Source organism: Urocitellus parryii, chromosome 4 (genome assembly GCF_045843805.1).
Source record: "Urocitellus parryii isolate mUroPar1 chromosome 4, mUroPar1.hap1, whole genome shotgun sequence".
Taxonomy (NCBI): Eukaryota; Metazoa; Chordata; class Mammalia; order Rodentia; family Sciuridae; genus Urocitellus; species Urocitellus parryii.
The window spans coordinates 198,567,588-198,585,027 of record NC_135534.1 but is presented as its reverse complement, the minus strand read 5'-3'; the positions used below and the strand labels follow the sequence as shown (position 1 = coordinate 198,585,027).

The 17,440-nt window shown below is 52.4% G+C and overlaps 1 protein-coding gene across 8 annotated transcripts in view; it reads right to left on the bottom strand.

Annotated features, from left to right (window-relative positions):
- Dab2ip (DAB2 interacting protein) overlaps nt 1–17,440 on the bottom strand; it is a 184,099-nt gene that overhangs the window by 96,452 nt on the left and 70,207 nt on the right. For 6 of the 8 annotated variants that reach the window (XM_026410370.2, XM_026410368.2, XM_026410375.2 and 3 more), the window contains exon 2: nt 689–792. In XM_026410370.2, the coding sequence (XP_026266155.2) occupies nt 689–792 (104 nt within the window). Of the gene's footprint in view, nt 1–526; nt 668–688; nt 793–17,440 lie in introns of those variants that run through there. The other 2 variants (XM_077797089.1, XM_077797088.1) reach the window with 2 other exon arrangements.

Here is a 17,440-nt window from a genome sequence, read left to right as displayed (position 1 = left end):
GTGCTTGCTGAATGAGGGAGGGAAGGGACCTGGCCCTCTGTCTGACTGTGTGGCAATACCCAGAGGCACGGAAGTCCAGTGTCGGGGGTCCCTGGGTTCTGTCTCCACAAAGTCATTTAAGTTTGTAAAAAAGAAAAGAAATTATGTGTGCGAATGGCCTAAATTCCAAAGCTATACTATATAGGCTGTGATCTGTCAATTCTAAGGCATCATCGGTTGGAGAATACAGAATTATTTTATTTCCCACCAAGACAGAACTGAATTATGACCTGCCAGGGACCACCGCACGACAGACCCCAAGACACCCACAGGACACCCGCCCCGTCAGAGTGGGGAAGCAGCACGTGTGCGTGGAGTGTGGGGGACCTAGCTTAATCTCTTCTCTTCCTGGGCCAGGGCGCTCCATGTCTGGTGGTCTTCGGGGATGCCTGTCCTCCACCTGACCCCTCCCTTGAAGGATGGGACCCAAGTGGCCCCGGGGGCAGGGCTGAGCCACGGAGAAGGGAGCAGCCAAGGGATTGGATACCTAGAGCAAGGGAGGCTGGACGCTCTCCTGGTCCATGAGGCTCCAGGAAGGGGGACCACGGGGTCGCAGAGCAGCACCCTGGGGCCGCAGAGCAGCACCCCGGGGCCGGGTGGTGATGGTTGGTGGCAGTGTCGGTGGTGGTGGTGACGCAGAGATAGTTACCGTGACCCGGAACGGCGAGGCAGCTGAGGGCTCCATGCTGGGGCTCTTCTCGGAGAGGCTGCCGGGCAGGCTGCGCCGGGAGCCGGGCCTTTCTTGGGGTGACTCTGTCGAGAGAGGGAGAGAGGAGGTGAGTACATCCGACAGCTAAAGCACATCCACGGAGGCCTCCCTGCCGCTCGCATCCAGCCACGCACAACAGACAAACTGGTCCCTAGAAAGTGGGGCAGCAGAAAAGTTCAGCAGAATTAAAGAGAGGATTACCATCTGAGGCAGCAGCTCCACTCCCGTGTGACACCCCAAAGAAGGGAAAACGGGGACGTGGACAAACACGTGCGTGCAAATGTTCAGAGCAGCTTTGTTCATGACAGCCAAATTGCAGACACGACTCCGTGTCCATCGACAGATGATTGGATAAACACAACATTACATTACGCGCACGGGAATGCCGCCTGCCCCAGAGGAATCGGATTCAGAAGAGAGTCACAGCGTGGACAGACCTTGAAGGAGCATCATGCCAGGTGACGCACACCAGACACAGAAGGACAAATGTGGATGGATTCCACCTCCGTGGGGAATATTTAGAATAGGCAAATGCACTGGGTCAGAAAATAGATCAAAAGTTCCCAGGAGCTGGGGGAGGGGGATGGGAAATGGTCACTGAATGGCTCAAAGTTTCTGTCTGGGAGAATGTAAAAGTCGTAAAAATGGATGGTGGCAACGGTTATACAGCATTGTAGATTTTTTTTTTTTTTTGGTGGTGGGGTACCAGGGATTGAACACAGGGGCACTCGCCCAACGAGCCACATCCCCAGCCCTGTTTTGTATTTTATTTAGAGACAGGGTCTCACCCAGTTACTTAGGGCCTCACTAAGTTGCTGAGGCTGGCTTTGAACTCATGACACTCCTGTCTCACTCAGCCTCCCAAGCCCCTGGGATTACATGTGTGTGTCACGGTGCCCGGCTGTAGATGTTCTTAATGCCACTGAGTTGTATACTCAACATGGTTAAAATGAGCTGGGCATGGAGGTGCACACATTGTAATCCCAGCTGCTCAGGAGGCTGAGGCAACAGGATTGCAAGTTCAAGGCCAGCCTCTACCACTTAGTGAGCCTCTGTCTCAAAATAAAAGTAAAAAGGGTTGGGGATGTGGCTCAGTAGTACAGTGCTCCTGGGTTTAATCCCCAGTACCATCCTCCCCACCACTAAAAAAAAAAAAAAAAAAAAAAAAAAGTTAAAATGTATTTTAAAACTATTTTTTAAAGTATTCCCCCAAAACCTCACGTCTTGGGAAGTACTGAGCTCCCTGTTCATGGAAGTATACAAGCAAATCAGGCCTCTCCTGGTCAGCAGGCAAAGCCATCTACCCAGGCCTGGACCACTTCCTGCAGATCCCTTCTGTCAATGAGAATCGAGGATCTCTGACTTCCAATCCAGATCCTCTTTTGCTGAGGCTTTAAGCGTGGGAGGTCTGCAGAGGCCAGGCAGGTGAGGAAAGCAGCCTGGAAAGGCTGATTACTGCTACTTCACAAGAGGGAAAATGTAACCAGAGCTTCCCACAGCTTCCGGCAAAGCCAGAAATCTGGGATTTTAAAAAACACGAAATATTCTGACTTTTACATGGTGACAGCTCAAGAGAATCTTCAGCCACCTTCTGATCATACCCACTTATGACCTCCTGGGCCGGCCCAGCCTGGCTGCTTCCCCACTGGTCCCCCACACCATGCTGGGCTGCCTCTTCTACTGCTCTGGAGTGGCTCCCACAGAGGACTCCCTTCCGGAGACCCTTGGTGACCCCCTCCACCCACCACTCTCAGCCCCCTCTGGCTCCTATAGCAACAGCCAGGCCTGGGCCTCTGGTCTAGCCCTCATTGGCACAGTGCACGCATGCGCACACGTGGGACTCCGGACTCCCACACCTAAGCCGGCTGCATCTCCACATCCCGGCACCCCGCTTGGAGCGTGGTGTGTGTGGGTGCTCGGAAAAGACCTGTTGACTCACAAGGAAGTCTGAAAAGGATGGGGCGGGGGTTTCCCTGGTCCCTGGGGACACGCAGGAGTGCAGAGTGAGAAACACCAGCAAGGTGAATGTCCATGTTCCTGTTCGTGGAGGTGCTGAGTGCACACCCCCAGCCCACCCCAAGAACACTGGAGGTGAGGATGGTGCCGTCTCGGCAAAGCACAGGGTGCACACGGGGGCTGGCACAGGGTGCACACGGGGGCTGGCTTCTGGGGCCGGGGGCACCTGCTGCATTTCCTGCTCCGTTCTCTCCATGTAACCAAACAGGGGTCCCCAGAAGCCTGAAAGGACTTCAACTAGAACAGGCTCCAATCCCCAGCCCTGGACAATGGCCAAGCGGGCGAAGCCATCGACCCAGGCCTGGACCACGTCCTGCAGAAGCCTCGGTCCCCACTGCTGCCCGTGCAGCCCTGGCTGCTTCCCCTGCTCTGCACCGTCCCCCCCTCCTCCACTGCCTCCGCCAGGCACACGCCAGACACCCACTCTTTCTAGAGGTTTCCCTAGGAAATCTCTGCCCACGCTCCCAGTCTGCCTTCTCTCTCCTCCCCCAGCCTGCCTCAGCACTGCCTGTGCTCGGAGACAGCAGGCATCACTGCCACCTGGGGCGTGTCCTCTTGTCATCCACCGCAGCTCTTGTCATCACCACCTGGAGGGGATCCACAAGTGCTCTGTGACAGTGCACATCACCTCTACCTGGGACATGTCCTCTTGTGCTCTGTAACAGCAGGCCACCTCCACCTCGGGGTCCCGCCCACGCACAAGGCACTGTGGTAGCAAGCGAACATGACGCCCCTATTAGGACAGATGCAGAAGATGGGGGGCAGTCCCTAGCCCCAGGTGACACGCTAGGAGGTGGCCACAGGAATGAGGCCCAGGTGTCTGGACACTGAGTCCCTGGCTTCAGTGCTGAGCCCCTCCATGTCCCAGTGCCCAACCAGGGGACTGACACACAGTAGGCATGCAGCTCATGGTGCAAGCCTCATCTGGAGCAGCCCCCTGGTCCAGCCACTCTCCAGGGCAAGGGCAAGGGACGGAGAGAGCAGGACGGGCCAGCAGAGACAGCACACCCCTCACCTGGCACCCAGGGCCACTCCATGGCGCCCCTCTGGTGCATCTCTTGCCAACCAACTTCTCCGGCCTTCCGTGAGGCAGGGCTGCCCTGTCACACCTTCACCACACGTCTCCCTAGCTGGCCTCCCTAGCCGGCCGAGTGGCCTGAACAGCTCCCGTGGGAACACAGTCATCCTTCAACTCTGGGGCAATGTCCCCGTCACTGCAGGCAGAATGACTCACCCCCTCTCCACATCAGAGCCTGGCAGACTTGCCACTTGTCTTCCTATCTCCAAGCCACCGTGAGGTCACCTCCACCTCTGGGTCCCCTCCACGAGCAAGGCTCTGTTTCCTGCCAGCCTCCTAGGCCAGGCACCCAGCCGCGCTCAGTCAAGGTCTGGTCACCTGCTCCTCATCCATCAGTAAATATCGGTCCCCACTGAAGTCAGTGGGCAGTCAGGCCTCGCCAAGAGGGTCCCTGGGATCACCAGGACAGTCGGGGCTGGGTGCCCCAGAGCACCACGGGAGCCTTTAGAACCATCTTCCCTCTCCCAAGAGGCTTGCACAGGCCCGACTCACACACATGTGCACACACCTGCGCACACCTGCACACACCTGGCTACAGTTTCACCTCCTCTTCATGGCAGGTGGACCTGATGGCTCTAGGCAAGAGGCATATGGTGTCACCTGGTAGGGCACAGGTGCCCAGTGATGCTGACTCTCCCCTGGGACCCAGACTGATGATGACCAGAACCTGCCCAGAACCTGCCCCTTCCCTCCTGGGTCAGAGCCAGGAGCTCCTCAGAGGTTGCTTGGTCCAATCTCCCGTTTTACAGATGATGAAGCTGAGGCCTGTTCATTATGTCCTGGAGCAAAGACCCTCTTGGGTGCTCCCCAAATAGCTTTAAGGTAGCCTGGAATCCTGGGCCAGGGCAGGGGGATCTCAGAAAGAAAGAACCTTCGGGGCTCGGGCTGCAGCTCAGGGGTGGAAGGCCTGTCCCGAGTGTGCGAGTGTGCAAGGCCCATGTTCTACCCCCGCCCCCGCGGGTAAGAGAGAAGCCCACTCTCCCCCCGGCAAAGCAGCCAGCGCTCCTCCCGGCCTCTCGGCCTCCAGGCCCACACAAGAAACGTGAGGGGGGACCTTGATACCTCCGGGGTCACTTTGGTATGCCCCGGGGCCAGTCTGCACCCTTCCCTGCCGGCCTCCTGCTCCAGCTGCTGACCGTATAGACTGAGTCCTGGACCCTCAGCTTCCGTGGGACTTGGCCAGTGGGGAGCCCTGGCAAGAGACCGGAGGAGGGACAAGATGGCCAGGGCTGGCTGCCCCTCCATGGAAGGCCCCATCCAGACGGCCCTGCCTCCTAGGCACTCACCTCCTGGGACCCCCCTCAGCACCTCTGAGGACCTCGGTGGAGCAGCCCCCACTGGGCACTGCCCCTAGGGGCTCCCTGCACCTGCCACCACCCAGGAAACAGTCCCCTGGTAAGCCCTCCTCCAATCAGCCCAGTCTGACCCCAGGCACACCCACCTGGTGGAACCCTGGGCAGCCAGAACGTGCCCAGAGTGTCACTACGGACAGAGTCTGAGTCCACCTCCAGACAAGGAGACTGAGGTTTCAAGAGGCAAAAGTGACTTCCTCTGTGCGTCCTCCAGGCAGGGCGCGAGGGGATCTGCCCAGAGTCCCTCAAATGATCCCCAGACCTTAGGGCTTCAGGGAAGGCAAAGGGGACCTGGAGCATGGAGTCCTGAGTGGGGGGCCTGGAGTTAGCCCTGACTCTGCTGTGTGACCCCAGGCCAACGCTGCCATCTCTGAGTTTCTGATGGAGTGAGTCAGGAGTAAGAGAGTGACCACTTCCACTCCCCAACACCAACCCCCAAATAGAAAAAAAAGACTTCTATTTACACAGGAAGAGAAGGCAGGGGGCTGAAGCCCTGGGTCTTAACTGCTCTGTCTCTGCCTCTGGGGACTGAACCTCAGAGTCCTAGACCCAAGCACTGAGGCCTTTCTCCTTTGACTTAGCAGCAAAGCTGATGCAAACAGAATCCCAGAGAGGTTAAGCGAATCTGCTGATATCACACAGCATGAAGGTGGCCTTTGTGTGGAAGGATCATGGGGAGGGAGACCCAGCACCTTCTCGTGAGGGTCCCTCAGACCTTGGAGCATGGTCCAGGAGTCTCGGCTGAACTCAGTCTCACTGCGTGACCTCTACATGACCTCCCAGGCACACACCTGGCAAAACTGCCTCCTGGGATCAGCTGATGCTGGATCCCCCCTCTACTAGGTCAAAAAAGTCTCCACTCTACCAGCAAAACCAGGCTGCCTTCCTACTCTTAGAAGCCACAGCCAGAGAGATGCATTTTAACCTTCATGTGTTTGCAAAAAAATAAATAAAATAAAATCGGTTTCATTCAAATACTGCTGGCTTGGTTGCCATGGATACCAGCTAATCATGAAGGATGACTGTTACTTGTTCCCATGGAAACACGGAGGCCCAACGAACATCCTGTAATTTCAGACAAGACACCACATTTCAGTTGTCGGATCGCACTGTCCAGACTTAATGCCTGAGAGCAGGTGGAAGCAGCAGGCGGCGATGCTGGGGTCAGGGCCGAAGGGGCCAGCAGGGTGAGCAAAGAGCAGGTGCGGGCCGGGGACCAGTGGCTGTGAACAGTGATCAGGAAAATGCAGATACCATCTCCCGCCTTTTGGCTAGGTCCTAGACCAGTCCAAGATTTAGAAAGAAATCAATTAAAAGAAATTAAGAAGAAACCAGCCCAGAAATGAAAAAGAACCTTTCTGACTCCCAACGCTGGCAGAGATGTCATGACGCTCTCTCATCTCGGCTGGTGGAGGGAAAGCTTCAGAGAACATTTAGATAATAGCTCCTCAGAACCAAATAAACATACACTCGGACCTGAAATTTCCCTCCTACGGATCCAGACTAGAAAAATGCTCCTTCCTGAGCGCATGGATGCTCACTGCCATACTGTTCATGGGAGCAAAACAGTGGAGGCAGCCTAAATGTCCACCCACAGGAGAACAGACCTTGGAAGAGTCACTTGGAGGAATACTATACAGCAAAGAAAAGGGTAAGCTCTCAGGGGCATCCTTCTGTGGAGGAAGATGGCACAACAAAGGAACCAGATCTAAACAGGTCAATACGAATAAAACTCAGAAATGAACAAAATCAATTGTAAAAGAGAGAGAATGTGATCCACTTAGATACTGGGGTTTTTTTATGCAAATGTTCACAGCAGCTTTATTTGTAGTAGCCAAAAACTGGAAATGATTAAACATTCCCCAACAGGTGAACCCTAAACAAACTGTGTAAGACAGAATAATGGCCCCCAAAGAAACCCACACCCTGATTCCCACAGCCTTTGAACATGCTACCTAACATGGCAAATAAAGGACTTTGCAGATGTGATGAGGGATAAAGATTTTGAGACGGAAGATGATCCTGGATTATCTAGGTAGGGACATCGAATCACATGTGTCCTTAAATGTGGAAGAGGAAGGCAAAAAAGTGAACCAGAGAAATCTGACAAGACAGAGGACTTTGACAGCACAGGAGGACTCCCAGGGGCTCTGTCAGTGGATCTAGCCCTAACCCTAACCCTAACCCTAACCCACACACCAAGGAATGTGGTCACCTCTGGTGGAGTCTGAAACATCCCTCGGCTGACAGCTGGCAGGGAAATGGGGACCTTGGTTCTCCACCATGTGGAACTGAGACCCACTAACAGGGAATGAGCAATGACGTGGATTTTCCCCTAGAGCCTTTGGAAAGGATGACAGCCTGCTGATATCTTGACTTTGGTCTGTGAGATAATACATCTGAGGTTTTTAAACTGTGAGTTTTAACTGTTACGGAAGCAAGGAAGACGACCCAGGCTGTGATTCAGGGGCAGAGTGCTTGCCTAGCATGCATGAAGCCCTGGGTTTGATTCCTAGTACCACCAGAAATAAAAAAAGAAAAGGATTGTGTGTGCCATGGAATACTACTCAGCAACGAAAACAGAATGCACCATCCATCCACGAGACAACTTGGATGGATCCCAAGGGCATCCTGCTGAATGAAGAATGCCAATTGGAAAAGGTCCTGAGGCATGTGGTTCCCTTTGTGTGACATTCTCAAAGCAGTAAAGGGATAGAGATGGAAAGCAGCTTAGGAGTTGCTAGAGGATGGGGAGGGCCGGAGGGCGGATGGCGGGACTCTCAAGGGGCAACACAGGATCTGGAGGGTCACCCACATCTGGGAGGTCTTTGCTGTACCCTGATAGCAGGGTGGTTTTGAAGCTGTGCATCTGACCAGATGACAGAGACGTGCACACACACAGAAAAGTCGGGGAGGGGGGGCAGTCCAGCACCCACCCACGGCTAAGCCACAATCTTCTCCTTTCGGAGGTAAGCAGTGTCAAAGGGCACCAGACAAGGGGACTCTGAGACTATGACAGTGAGACACAAACCAGGCCACTTCCCCATTGTGTCTAAGCAACCCACAAAGCCAAGGTCGCAGTGCCACCCACAAAATACCAAGCCTCCTCCTCTCGGCTAACAGAGAGGCTGCCTCTCCACCAATGAGCTGCGGCTGCCCGCAGGTCTCCTCCCCCTGGAGACAGGTTTCAGGACGCCCAATCCCGGCCCTGCCTCTGCTTTCCATCAGCAGCCAATCAGGAGGGAGGCCCACTGCCTCAGGCAGACCTCCCCAAACCACGCAGCCCAGGCCCAGGTCTCCGTAGCACACTCGGACGTGGACACCCTGGGTGTCCCGCGTGTGTGTTCGCCCTGGCCACAGTGGCTGATAAACACCCCGGCCCAGCTGAGGAGTGTTCCTGGTGGGCTGCCGGCTGGAGGGCACAGAAGCTGGAGGGCAGGTACCAGAGTTACGGAAGGTGCGACCACGGCGGGGTACCCAGTCCTCCAAGGACCTCTCTGTACCATTTGCACAGGGACCTGTCCATCGGTACTTATTCCAAAAGTCAAAAGCCAAGGCATACCATGGAAAGTAGGCTGAAATACACTTGATATCTAGATGACTGAAAACCAATGTGACATTTTCTGTGTGCGTGTGTGCAGTCACATAGAAAAGCATCATGAACTTGCGGGGCGCAGTGGTGAACACCTGTAATCCCAGCTACTAGGGAGGCCAAGGCAGGAGGATCACAAGTTGGAGGCCAGCCTGAGTCACTTAGAGGGATCCTGTCTCAAAATGTAAAATAAAGATGAGTCAGGTAACTCAGACCTATAATCCCAGCGACTTGGGAGGCTGAGGCAGAAGGGTTGCCAGTTCAAAGCCAGCCTCCGCAACTTACTGAGGCTCTGAGCCACTTAGTGAGACCCTGTCTCTAAATAGAAAAAATAAAAATAAAAAGGGCTGGGACGTGGCTCAGTGGTATAAGTGTCCCTGGGTTCAATCCCTCATACCAACAAATAAATTATTAAATAAAATGGCTGGGGGGCGGGCAAGGGGATGTGGCTAAGTAGTAGAGGGCCTCTGGGTTCAATTACCAGTACTGAAAAAAAAAAAAAGAAAAACATTATATGTTTGTTGTCAGGGCTTCTCTTCGGAGAGCAGGACGGGCTCTGGGTGGGGACAGAGGCTACCCCACTTACTGAAGGAGAAGTGATTAAGACTTCCCCAAACTAGCAGTAAAACTGAAATGAGAACAGATGATACAGTACCCAGTACCAGCCGTCCTCTCTGAATACATCGGAGGAGAAAGGAAGAGAAGCACGAGAAACAAAAACAATGCATCCAAATCAACGCCAGCCCAAGTGGCCGGCCAGAGAACACGGGTCAAGAAAATCAAGAGAGAGAGAGAGAGAGAGAGAGAGAGAGAGAGAGAGAGAGAGAGAGAGAGACACTTGGAAACAAATGTCTGGGTGAGGAAGCTCAGGTCCCACCCCTGGCCACTGGACGGGCTCCTGCTCCCTGAGGCAGTGGCCAGGTGACCCGAGCAGGGAGCCCCGGGTAAAACATGGCAGATATCGGGGAGTCATCGGATTGTTAGAACTTCCCAGTCGGAGGTCCTGGGGGGCGCCTCTGCGAGTGGCTGTCTGCCTGCGTGTGCCTGCGTGTGTGTGTGTGTGTGTGTGTGTGTGTGTGTGTGTGTGCACGCGCGCATGCGCTGCAGCAGAGAGGGCTATGTGGACACGGTGAATGGAACACATCCACACTGCTCTTATCTGCTTTGACTCCAAGTGAAGAGTGTCCGCAGAACAGATAAGCTGCCACGCTGCACGTCTCCCAGTCCAGCCTTTGTCCATCCATCTCCGGAACGGGTGCTGCTTAGAGGTTATTAAACTTTTCTCCTCTTCGACAGGCAGAAACGTGGTCCAAAAGAGCCTACGTCCTAATTCCTGGAACCCGTAAATGTGCTCCTTTAGATGGCCAAAGGGACTCTGCAGATGTGATTAAGGATCCTGAGATGGGAAGATGATGACCTGGGTGGACCCAATGTCATCCCAATGATCAGAGAAGGCAGCCAAGACAGCGAAGGCTATGTCAGCGTGGAACCAGAGGTGGGAAATGTGGGGCCAGGAGTCAAGGAATATAGGCAGGTTCTAGAAGCTGGAAAAAGCAAATGGATTCTGCCTTAGAGGCTCCAGAAGGAGCACAGCCCTGCAACGCCTTGACTTCCACTCAGCAAAATGGACTTCAGACTTCTGGCCTCCAGAACTGTAGAACACGTTACTGTTGCTTTAAGACACCATGCTTGTGACAGCAGCCACAGGTACCAGATTCCCACTGGTACCAGTAAAGGCTCAACAAGTCAAACTAAAGATGAAGGAATGGAGAACTGATCATTGGCCAGTTCAGATTGTGGATGTCTGAGGATTCTCAGGTCTCCTCTTCCAAATCTAGAGCTGCCTTAAAAAAGAAGAGCTTAAGCTGGGCACAGTGGCTCACACCTGTAATACCAGCAGCTTGGGAGACTGAGGCAGAAGGATCACAAGTTCAAAGGGAGGCACTGAGCAAATCAGTGAGACCCTGTCTCTAGATAAAATACAAAATAGGGCTGGGGAAGTGACTCAGTGGTTGAGTGCCCCTGAGTTCAATCCCCAGTACCACCCCCAGGGATCCGGGATGGGATTTAGAAATATAATAATTATACCCATATTTAATGTAACCTTTCCTTCTTCACATGCTGTTGTTACTAAGTGACATCTGAAAGGGCCTGAAACCCACAAAAATAGATAGTACCTTTGTTGATTATTTCAGAATATAGCTTGAAGATGTTTTCACATCTGTACGCAGAGAACATATCATCCGCACTGTATACTTTATCCTTAGTGTTAGAAACTAATTACATCAATAATACTTCTTGAAGGCATATAAATTCTAATTATAATGCCACAGAGGGAGCCAGGATTATCAAAACCTAAATATTCGGGTACATTATTAAATTCATCTTAATTCTCACTTCATTCAATAATCATAAACTATTTCTCTTTCCCAAGAATTCCAGCTTAGCACTTAATGTTCTGTGCTTCTGTATACAAACCATATTACCAAATTAGATCAACACGGCTAGACTATGTAGCAAGCTCATCTTTTCCAGCAAAGGAAGATAAGCATACAGTTTGAAGTGTATATAGGTTCATTTTCTAATATAATTTTGTGTGTGTGTGTGTGTGTGTGTGTGTGTGTTGCTGGGGATTGAACCCAGGACCTTGTGCATTCAAGGCAAGCACCCTGCCAACTGAGCTATACCACCAGCCCTTTACCTTTCTGTATTTGACAGGTTGGAATTCAAAGTTTTAAATTTTCCCGAAATTCCTAATTTAATGATGTAATACCAAAGCAAAACTGAATTTCAGTTCTTGGTGTAATTTTTAGCCTAAGGAACAGTTGACTCATAGATTCTGGAAGGGACATGAGGTTATATTGGAAAAATAGCAGAGCAGAGCATGTTATGTCCTATCATAGATCACCATTTTGGTTTCTAGAATAGATCACTTTATGTTCTAGAATAGCCCCAGGACTCGGGGGAGATGTGAAGCCCATGCTGCCTCCTAGGCCATGAGTCACAGTCCTTCATCTCTGATGCATGCAGGTATCTCCTGCCTTCTGCCAGCACCCATAAAATTCTACCAGGCTAAATCGTTAGCCCACAAATTGGGTAAACATCTCAGATGCTTCACAGTGATCAACAAAGAGCATCAGATGAACACCTGTCATCCCAGCTATTCCCTACGATCCCAGCTACTCCAGCTATCCCAGCTACTCCCTATAATAGCAGCTACTTCAGTAATCCCAGCTATTCAGGGGCCTGAGGCAGGAGGATCACAAGTTTGTGGCCAGCCTGAGCAACTTAATGAGACCCTGCCTCAAAGCAAAACTTTTTAAAGGGCTGGGGATGCAGCTCAGTGGCCGAATGCATAAATGCAAAGTCCTGAGCTCAATCTTCAACACCACCCATGCACAATCAATCGTGGAAAAATACTTAACAAATTTAACACGTACAAAACTAATAAATTTTTTAAAATGCTGCTAAAAGGTATTAACCAAGATCTAAATAAATGGACCATGTTCAAGGATTGGAAGACTCAGTACTGTTAAGACAGCCTGTCTCCCCAAACCGACCTACAGAGCCAATGCAATCCCAGGCAAAATCCTAACAAGCTTTTCAAAGACCCTGAAAAGCTCAATTTTAAATTTAGATATCAAAGCTAAGGACTTAGAATAGCCAATCAAGCTTGAGAAAGAAGAAAAAGGTTAAGGGACTTACATTAACTGGTTTCAAGTTGTACTTTACAGTTTCAAAATAGAGCTAATATAAAGAAGACAGTGAGGTATTAGCATAAGGATAAGTGCACAGATCAATGGAACAGCACAGAGAATCCAAAAGTAGACCTGCACACATGTGGTCAGTTGGCTTTTGAAAATAAGTAAAAGATGAGATTTTTTTTTTTTTTAACAAATCACGGTAGAACAACTGGCTATCTGTATGTAACAAGAATGGAATCTCTAGGAAAGGTGGAGAAACCAATTTAGAGACGCAGGGACTGTGCTGTGTGTGTTTCTATCTTACAACTGACTCCTGCGATAAGAAGCATCAGCCCCAACTTTAACAGGAGGAAGCTGACATTGACATCGCAATCTACAGCCGGGGGACCCTGAGGAGGGAAGGAGCCCAGGGATCTCTGAATCTGGGGGTTGCCTCAAGGCAGGAAAGAAACCACGGTGCAGAGATGACTGAGAGGACCATGGGTCCCCAGTCACTCAGGACGCCAAAGGTCCTCTCTGCCCTGGGCTCTTGACCACATTCCCCAGCCATCTCTGCCCCCAGCCCAGCCTCCAGTCACCCCAGCTACAAGGCAGAAAGGGATGAGCTGTCGGGGGGCGGGGGGGGATCTCACGTTTTGTTTTCACAGTGTGGGTTGGAGGCCTCCAAACTGTGACAGTTCATAGTCTCCTACATGGAACTGGGACCAGAGTTCAACTTGTCTCCGACCCCAGAGTGTGGTTCACAGTCAGGGGGTGCCAACAACACAATCCCCTGCTTTTGGAGTGTGGGGGATGGACTCTGGTGGGGGAGAGGCCCGGGGACCACATGGAGGGCTCCGTGTGCAGGACAGCCGTCCCCGTCCTGAAGACCTTCAGCCCTTGGTGAGAGGTGGGCACAGCATCTCCTCAGAGAGGACCTGGGGTCAGGCTTAGAGCTGGTGCCCAGGAGGTGGGAAGGAGAAGCAGACCAGACTCCTTCTTTCCTGTTGTATCCTGGGATCCTGTGCAGAGCTTGTCAGAAAGGCCAGGGCAAGGCCTCGTACCCCGACTAGTCCAGTGTAATGCCCGTGGATAGACCCTGTCACCAGCTCTACCCCGCTGCTTCAGCTACTAGGAGTCTCTCTCAACCACACCTGCTCCCAACTCCTCATCCAGAGAAGCCTCTCATTTATAAAGAATTCCCACTCTTCTAGCCGGACACCGTGGTTCATGCCTATGATCCCAGCAACTTGGGAGGCTGAGATAGGAGAATCATGGGTTCAAAGCCAGCCTCAGCAACTTAGTGAGGCCCTAAGTAACTCAGTGAGGGGCTGGGGATGTGGCTCCGTGGTTAAGCACCCCTGAATTCACTCCCTGGTACCCACCCAGGCCTCTTCCAGGACCAGCGGAGTTGACATTCATTGAGTTGCTGGAATTGGGGAAAATAAGGGCTCCTTAAGGTACCTGTGCGCTTCTCTCTGCTGTGTGTGATTTCTGTCTGTCTGTTTTTAAAACACAGTGCCATACTACACATTTGGAAGCAAATGCACATGTAGTGAAATGAAAGCGCAGGCAAGATACACACCTCTTTAGGCAGCTGGCTTCACTCCTGAGGAAGGAGCCAGGCTACAGCACCTCGGGGCCAGGGAACTTTCCCCTTAAAGGGCCAGACAGCAAATATTTCAGGCTTGAGAGGCCATCTTTTCAGCATGAAAAGCAGCCAGGGGCAATTTATAAATGAATGAACAAGGTTATGTCCCAATAAAGCTTTAGTTATGAACACTTCAACTTGAATTTCACACGTTAACAATATTATTCTTGCTGGGTGGCGCACACCTGTTAATCCCAGTGGCTTGGGAGGCTGAGGCGGGAGGATGGCAAGTTCAAAACCAGCCTCAGCAACTGAGCGAGGCCCTAAGCAACTTACTGAGACCCTGTCTCTAAATAAAAATTTAAAAGGGCTGAGGTGTGGCTCAGTGGTTAAGAACCACTGGGTTCTATCCCCAGTACCAAAAATCTTTTAAAGATCAATCTTCTTTTAATTTTCATTCCAATCATTTAAAAATGTCAAAAACTATTCCTAGCTCCCAAGCCATGTGAGAATAGGTGTGGAACAGGTCTGACCTGTGGGCCATTTAATGACTCCTGCTGTCTCTCAGTCATTTTGTGTCTAAGAAAGAGAAGGGGAGGGGAGGGGAGCCACGTCTGAGAGGTGATACCTGCAATGCCATTCACAATGATTTTCCATGCTTTCCAAATATTTTAGGATTTTCAAAAACTTAAGGAAAGAAAGGGAAAGGCTGGAAATAATCCCCAAATGTTCCCAGAACTTCTCGGTGAGTGTTGGGATTAAAGACGATTTTTATTTGCTTCTTTTTCTATGACAGATGATAGCTATTATTTTTGTCCTTTTCAGAATTGGGGGGGGGGGTCCTTAAAAAGAGGGAAAAAAAAGAGGAGATGCAGGAGTGTGGCCCATAACTGGGGGTCTGTCCCCCGCACCACCACCAGGGACTTTCAGTAACACACAAGCACCTCTTCTGGAATGCCCCTGTGAAGCTGTCCCGTCCCCTCCAGGCAGGGCACACTCAGGCCCTTCCTCTGCAGGCAGAGTCCTCTGAAGGTCAAGCTCCCTGAAGGCCTGGGAGCGGCTGCTGGTGGGGGGAGGTGCTGGGCCTCACCCTGTGTGCAGCTAAGCCTACAGCCCTGAGCAGGTCCTGATCCGAGGTGGGGGTGGCACATGGGACCCCCAAGCTCTTCCCAGACCCCCTCACCCGCTATCCAGGGCTGCATGTTGCCACCCCGCCCCAGCTGCTGGACCACCCCAGCTCCAGGACCTTCCACCTGCCACAGGCCGCAGCACCAGCATCCAGAGCAGGCCGCTGGGCCCCCTGTCCACCCCCCAACCCTCTCCACCTTGACCCCTGACCGTTTCCCTACACCTTTCCAAAAGCCTGATCCCACCAGCAGCTCCAAGCCCTCTGGCCTCAAAGGTGACCCCTGGCTTCTTAGGAGTGCCAGGCTCCTATCCTTTGGGAATCTCAGGAGCCCGTTCATTTATTTATTATCAATAAAAACCATAGGGCAGCAGGACTGGGCTGTGGCTAAGGGGTAGAGCGCTTGCCTGGCCCGTGTGAGGCACTGGGTTGGATCCTCAGCTCCACATAAAAACATTTAAAAAATGTTCTGACTCCCAAGACCACCACCTCAGAATGAAGGGGAGGAACTGAAGCCCATGACTGCAGTGAGGTGGGTGGCGTGGGAAGCTCCCCGGGGTGGCCTTGGGCTGTGATTCTGCTGCCCACCCTAGCCTCCCCCCCACCCCAGGGCAGCTTGCTGGTTGCTAAGTCCTTTTCCTAAGTACAGGGAGGGCTACCAACCGGACTCTGTCACTCGGCTGCTGGGTGATGACAAGCAAGCCACTCGGCCACCCTGACCTGCAGTTTTCTCTTCCACACAAGGGAGCAGGTAACAGTGTCCATGAGGACTGAATGCGATGGTGCTTATAAAGGGCTCAGGAGGGCAGCTGGCACTGTGTGGGCACTCAAGGAACAGAGGTCACCATCACCGCTGTTACTGCTATTTTCAAAGTCCTTCCTTGGTGGCGGGGGCCACGCCTCTTGGTCACCATTCAAGGCCCTGACTGTCTTCCCCATCACACCATCTGCCAACCTGATCACAGCACCTTCCCTGGGACTCTGAGCGCCACCAGGCAGGGGCTGGCTACGTCGTCATATCGTGGCAGCCCCTGGCCCAGAGCCTGCACACAGTAGGTGACTCACGAAAGCCCTGCTGCTCTCAATGGCAGTTATACTTGTAGCAGCAGCCTCTGGGGATGCCGAGGAACCATCTGGATGGTTCTCATCCCCACAGGTGTCTTGCTGTACCTTTACATCAGTCCTAACAGATTGGTAACCAGCCCCTCCGGCTTTGGATGGACAGATAAAAATGACAAGTCACCCAGTCCACAATGATATCTGACACTGTGCTGCATCTAGTTGTTAGGTATGCTTCTGAGCCCAGAGAGATTCAGTGACTTGTCTGAGGTCACACAGTACACCTGGCCCCATTCAGGACCCCTGCCTTGGCCACACTCCTGAACCAAAATCAGTGTCCCCAGAATAGATGTATAAGTGGAAAGAAAATCACTTTTTTTTCCCCTAAGATTATTCCAGATTGCCAGTTTATTTGGTGTCCAGTCTCTAAACTCAAGCACCACAACTCTCCATACCAAGGGGAGGACACCAGGAAGGAGCCCCATCTGCCTGCCAGCTCCTCAGCCAGCAGCTCTGGGGAGGGGCGCCAGGCTCACACCCCCACATCCTCCTGCCTGCACTCTGCCTTTTCCATTCACAGCCACGTCAGCCCATCACCTCCACAGGCCTCAAAAAAGAAATCACACAGCCCGGGTGCCGCCAATACTCTCCCGCCTGTCAGAGGGAAGAGAGAAATAAAAGCTAACAAGACTTGCAATAGAAAAATCCCCCAAACCACCGTGCGGGTACCCAGCAGCTGTCAAAGTCAACACAGGAACGGGGTGACGCCGGGAAACCCGCCTCCCATGCACTCAGGCAGCTGTGAAGTCTGACTGCACAGACCCAGCGGCGCAGGGCCCACGGCCTCCTGGGCGCCCTCGTTCTGCTAGGTACAGAGGGCACGTCTGGACCCTAGATCCAACACTGTCTGTTGCAAGTTACCGAGTCTACTTTTCCCCCATTATTATTTGGAAGGCCATTGACATCCCCCTTGCTTCCTTATTTATGCAATCAGAGGAAATCAGAGCACAGAGAGGCGCTTCCAAACCCAAGGCCACGTGGGCCAATTTCAGACGGATAATTAAATATTGAACAAACGCTGAAATGCCTCTACTGGATGGGGATGGCTAAAAATAACCGCCCTGCCACTCCTAGAGCCGGCTCCCAAACACCACCAGCTCGCCTGCTCGTTCTCAAACCCCCATCCCGGCACTGT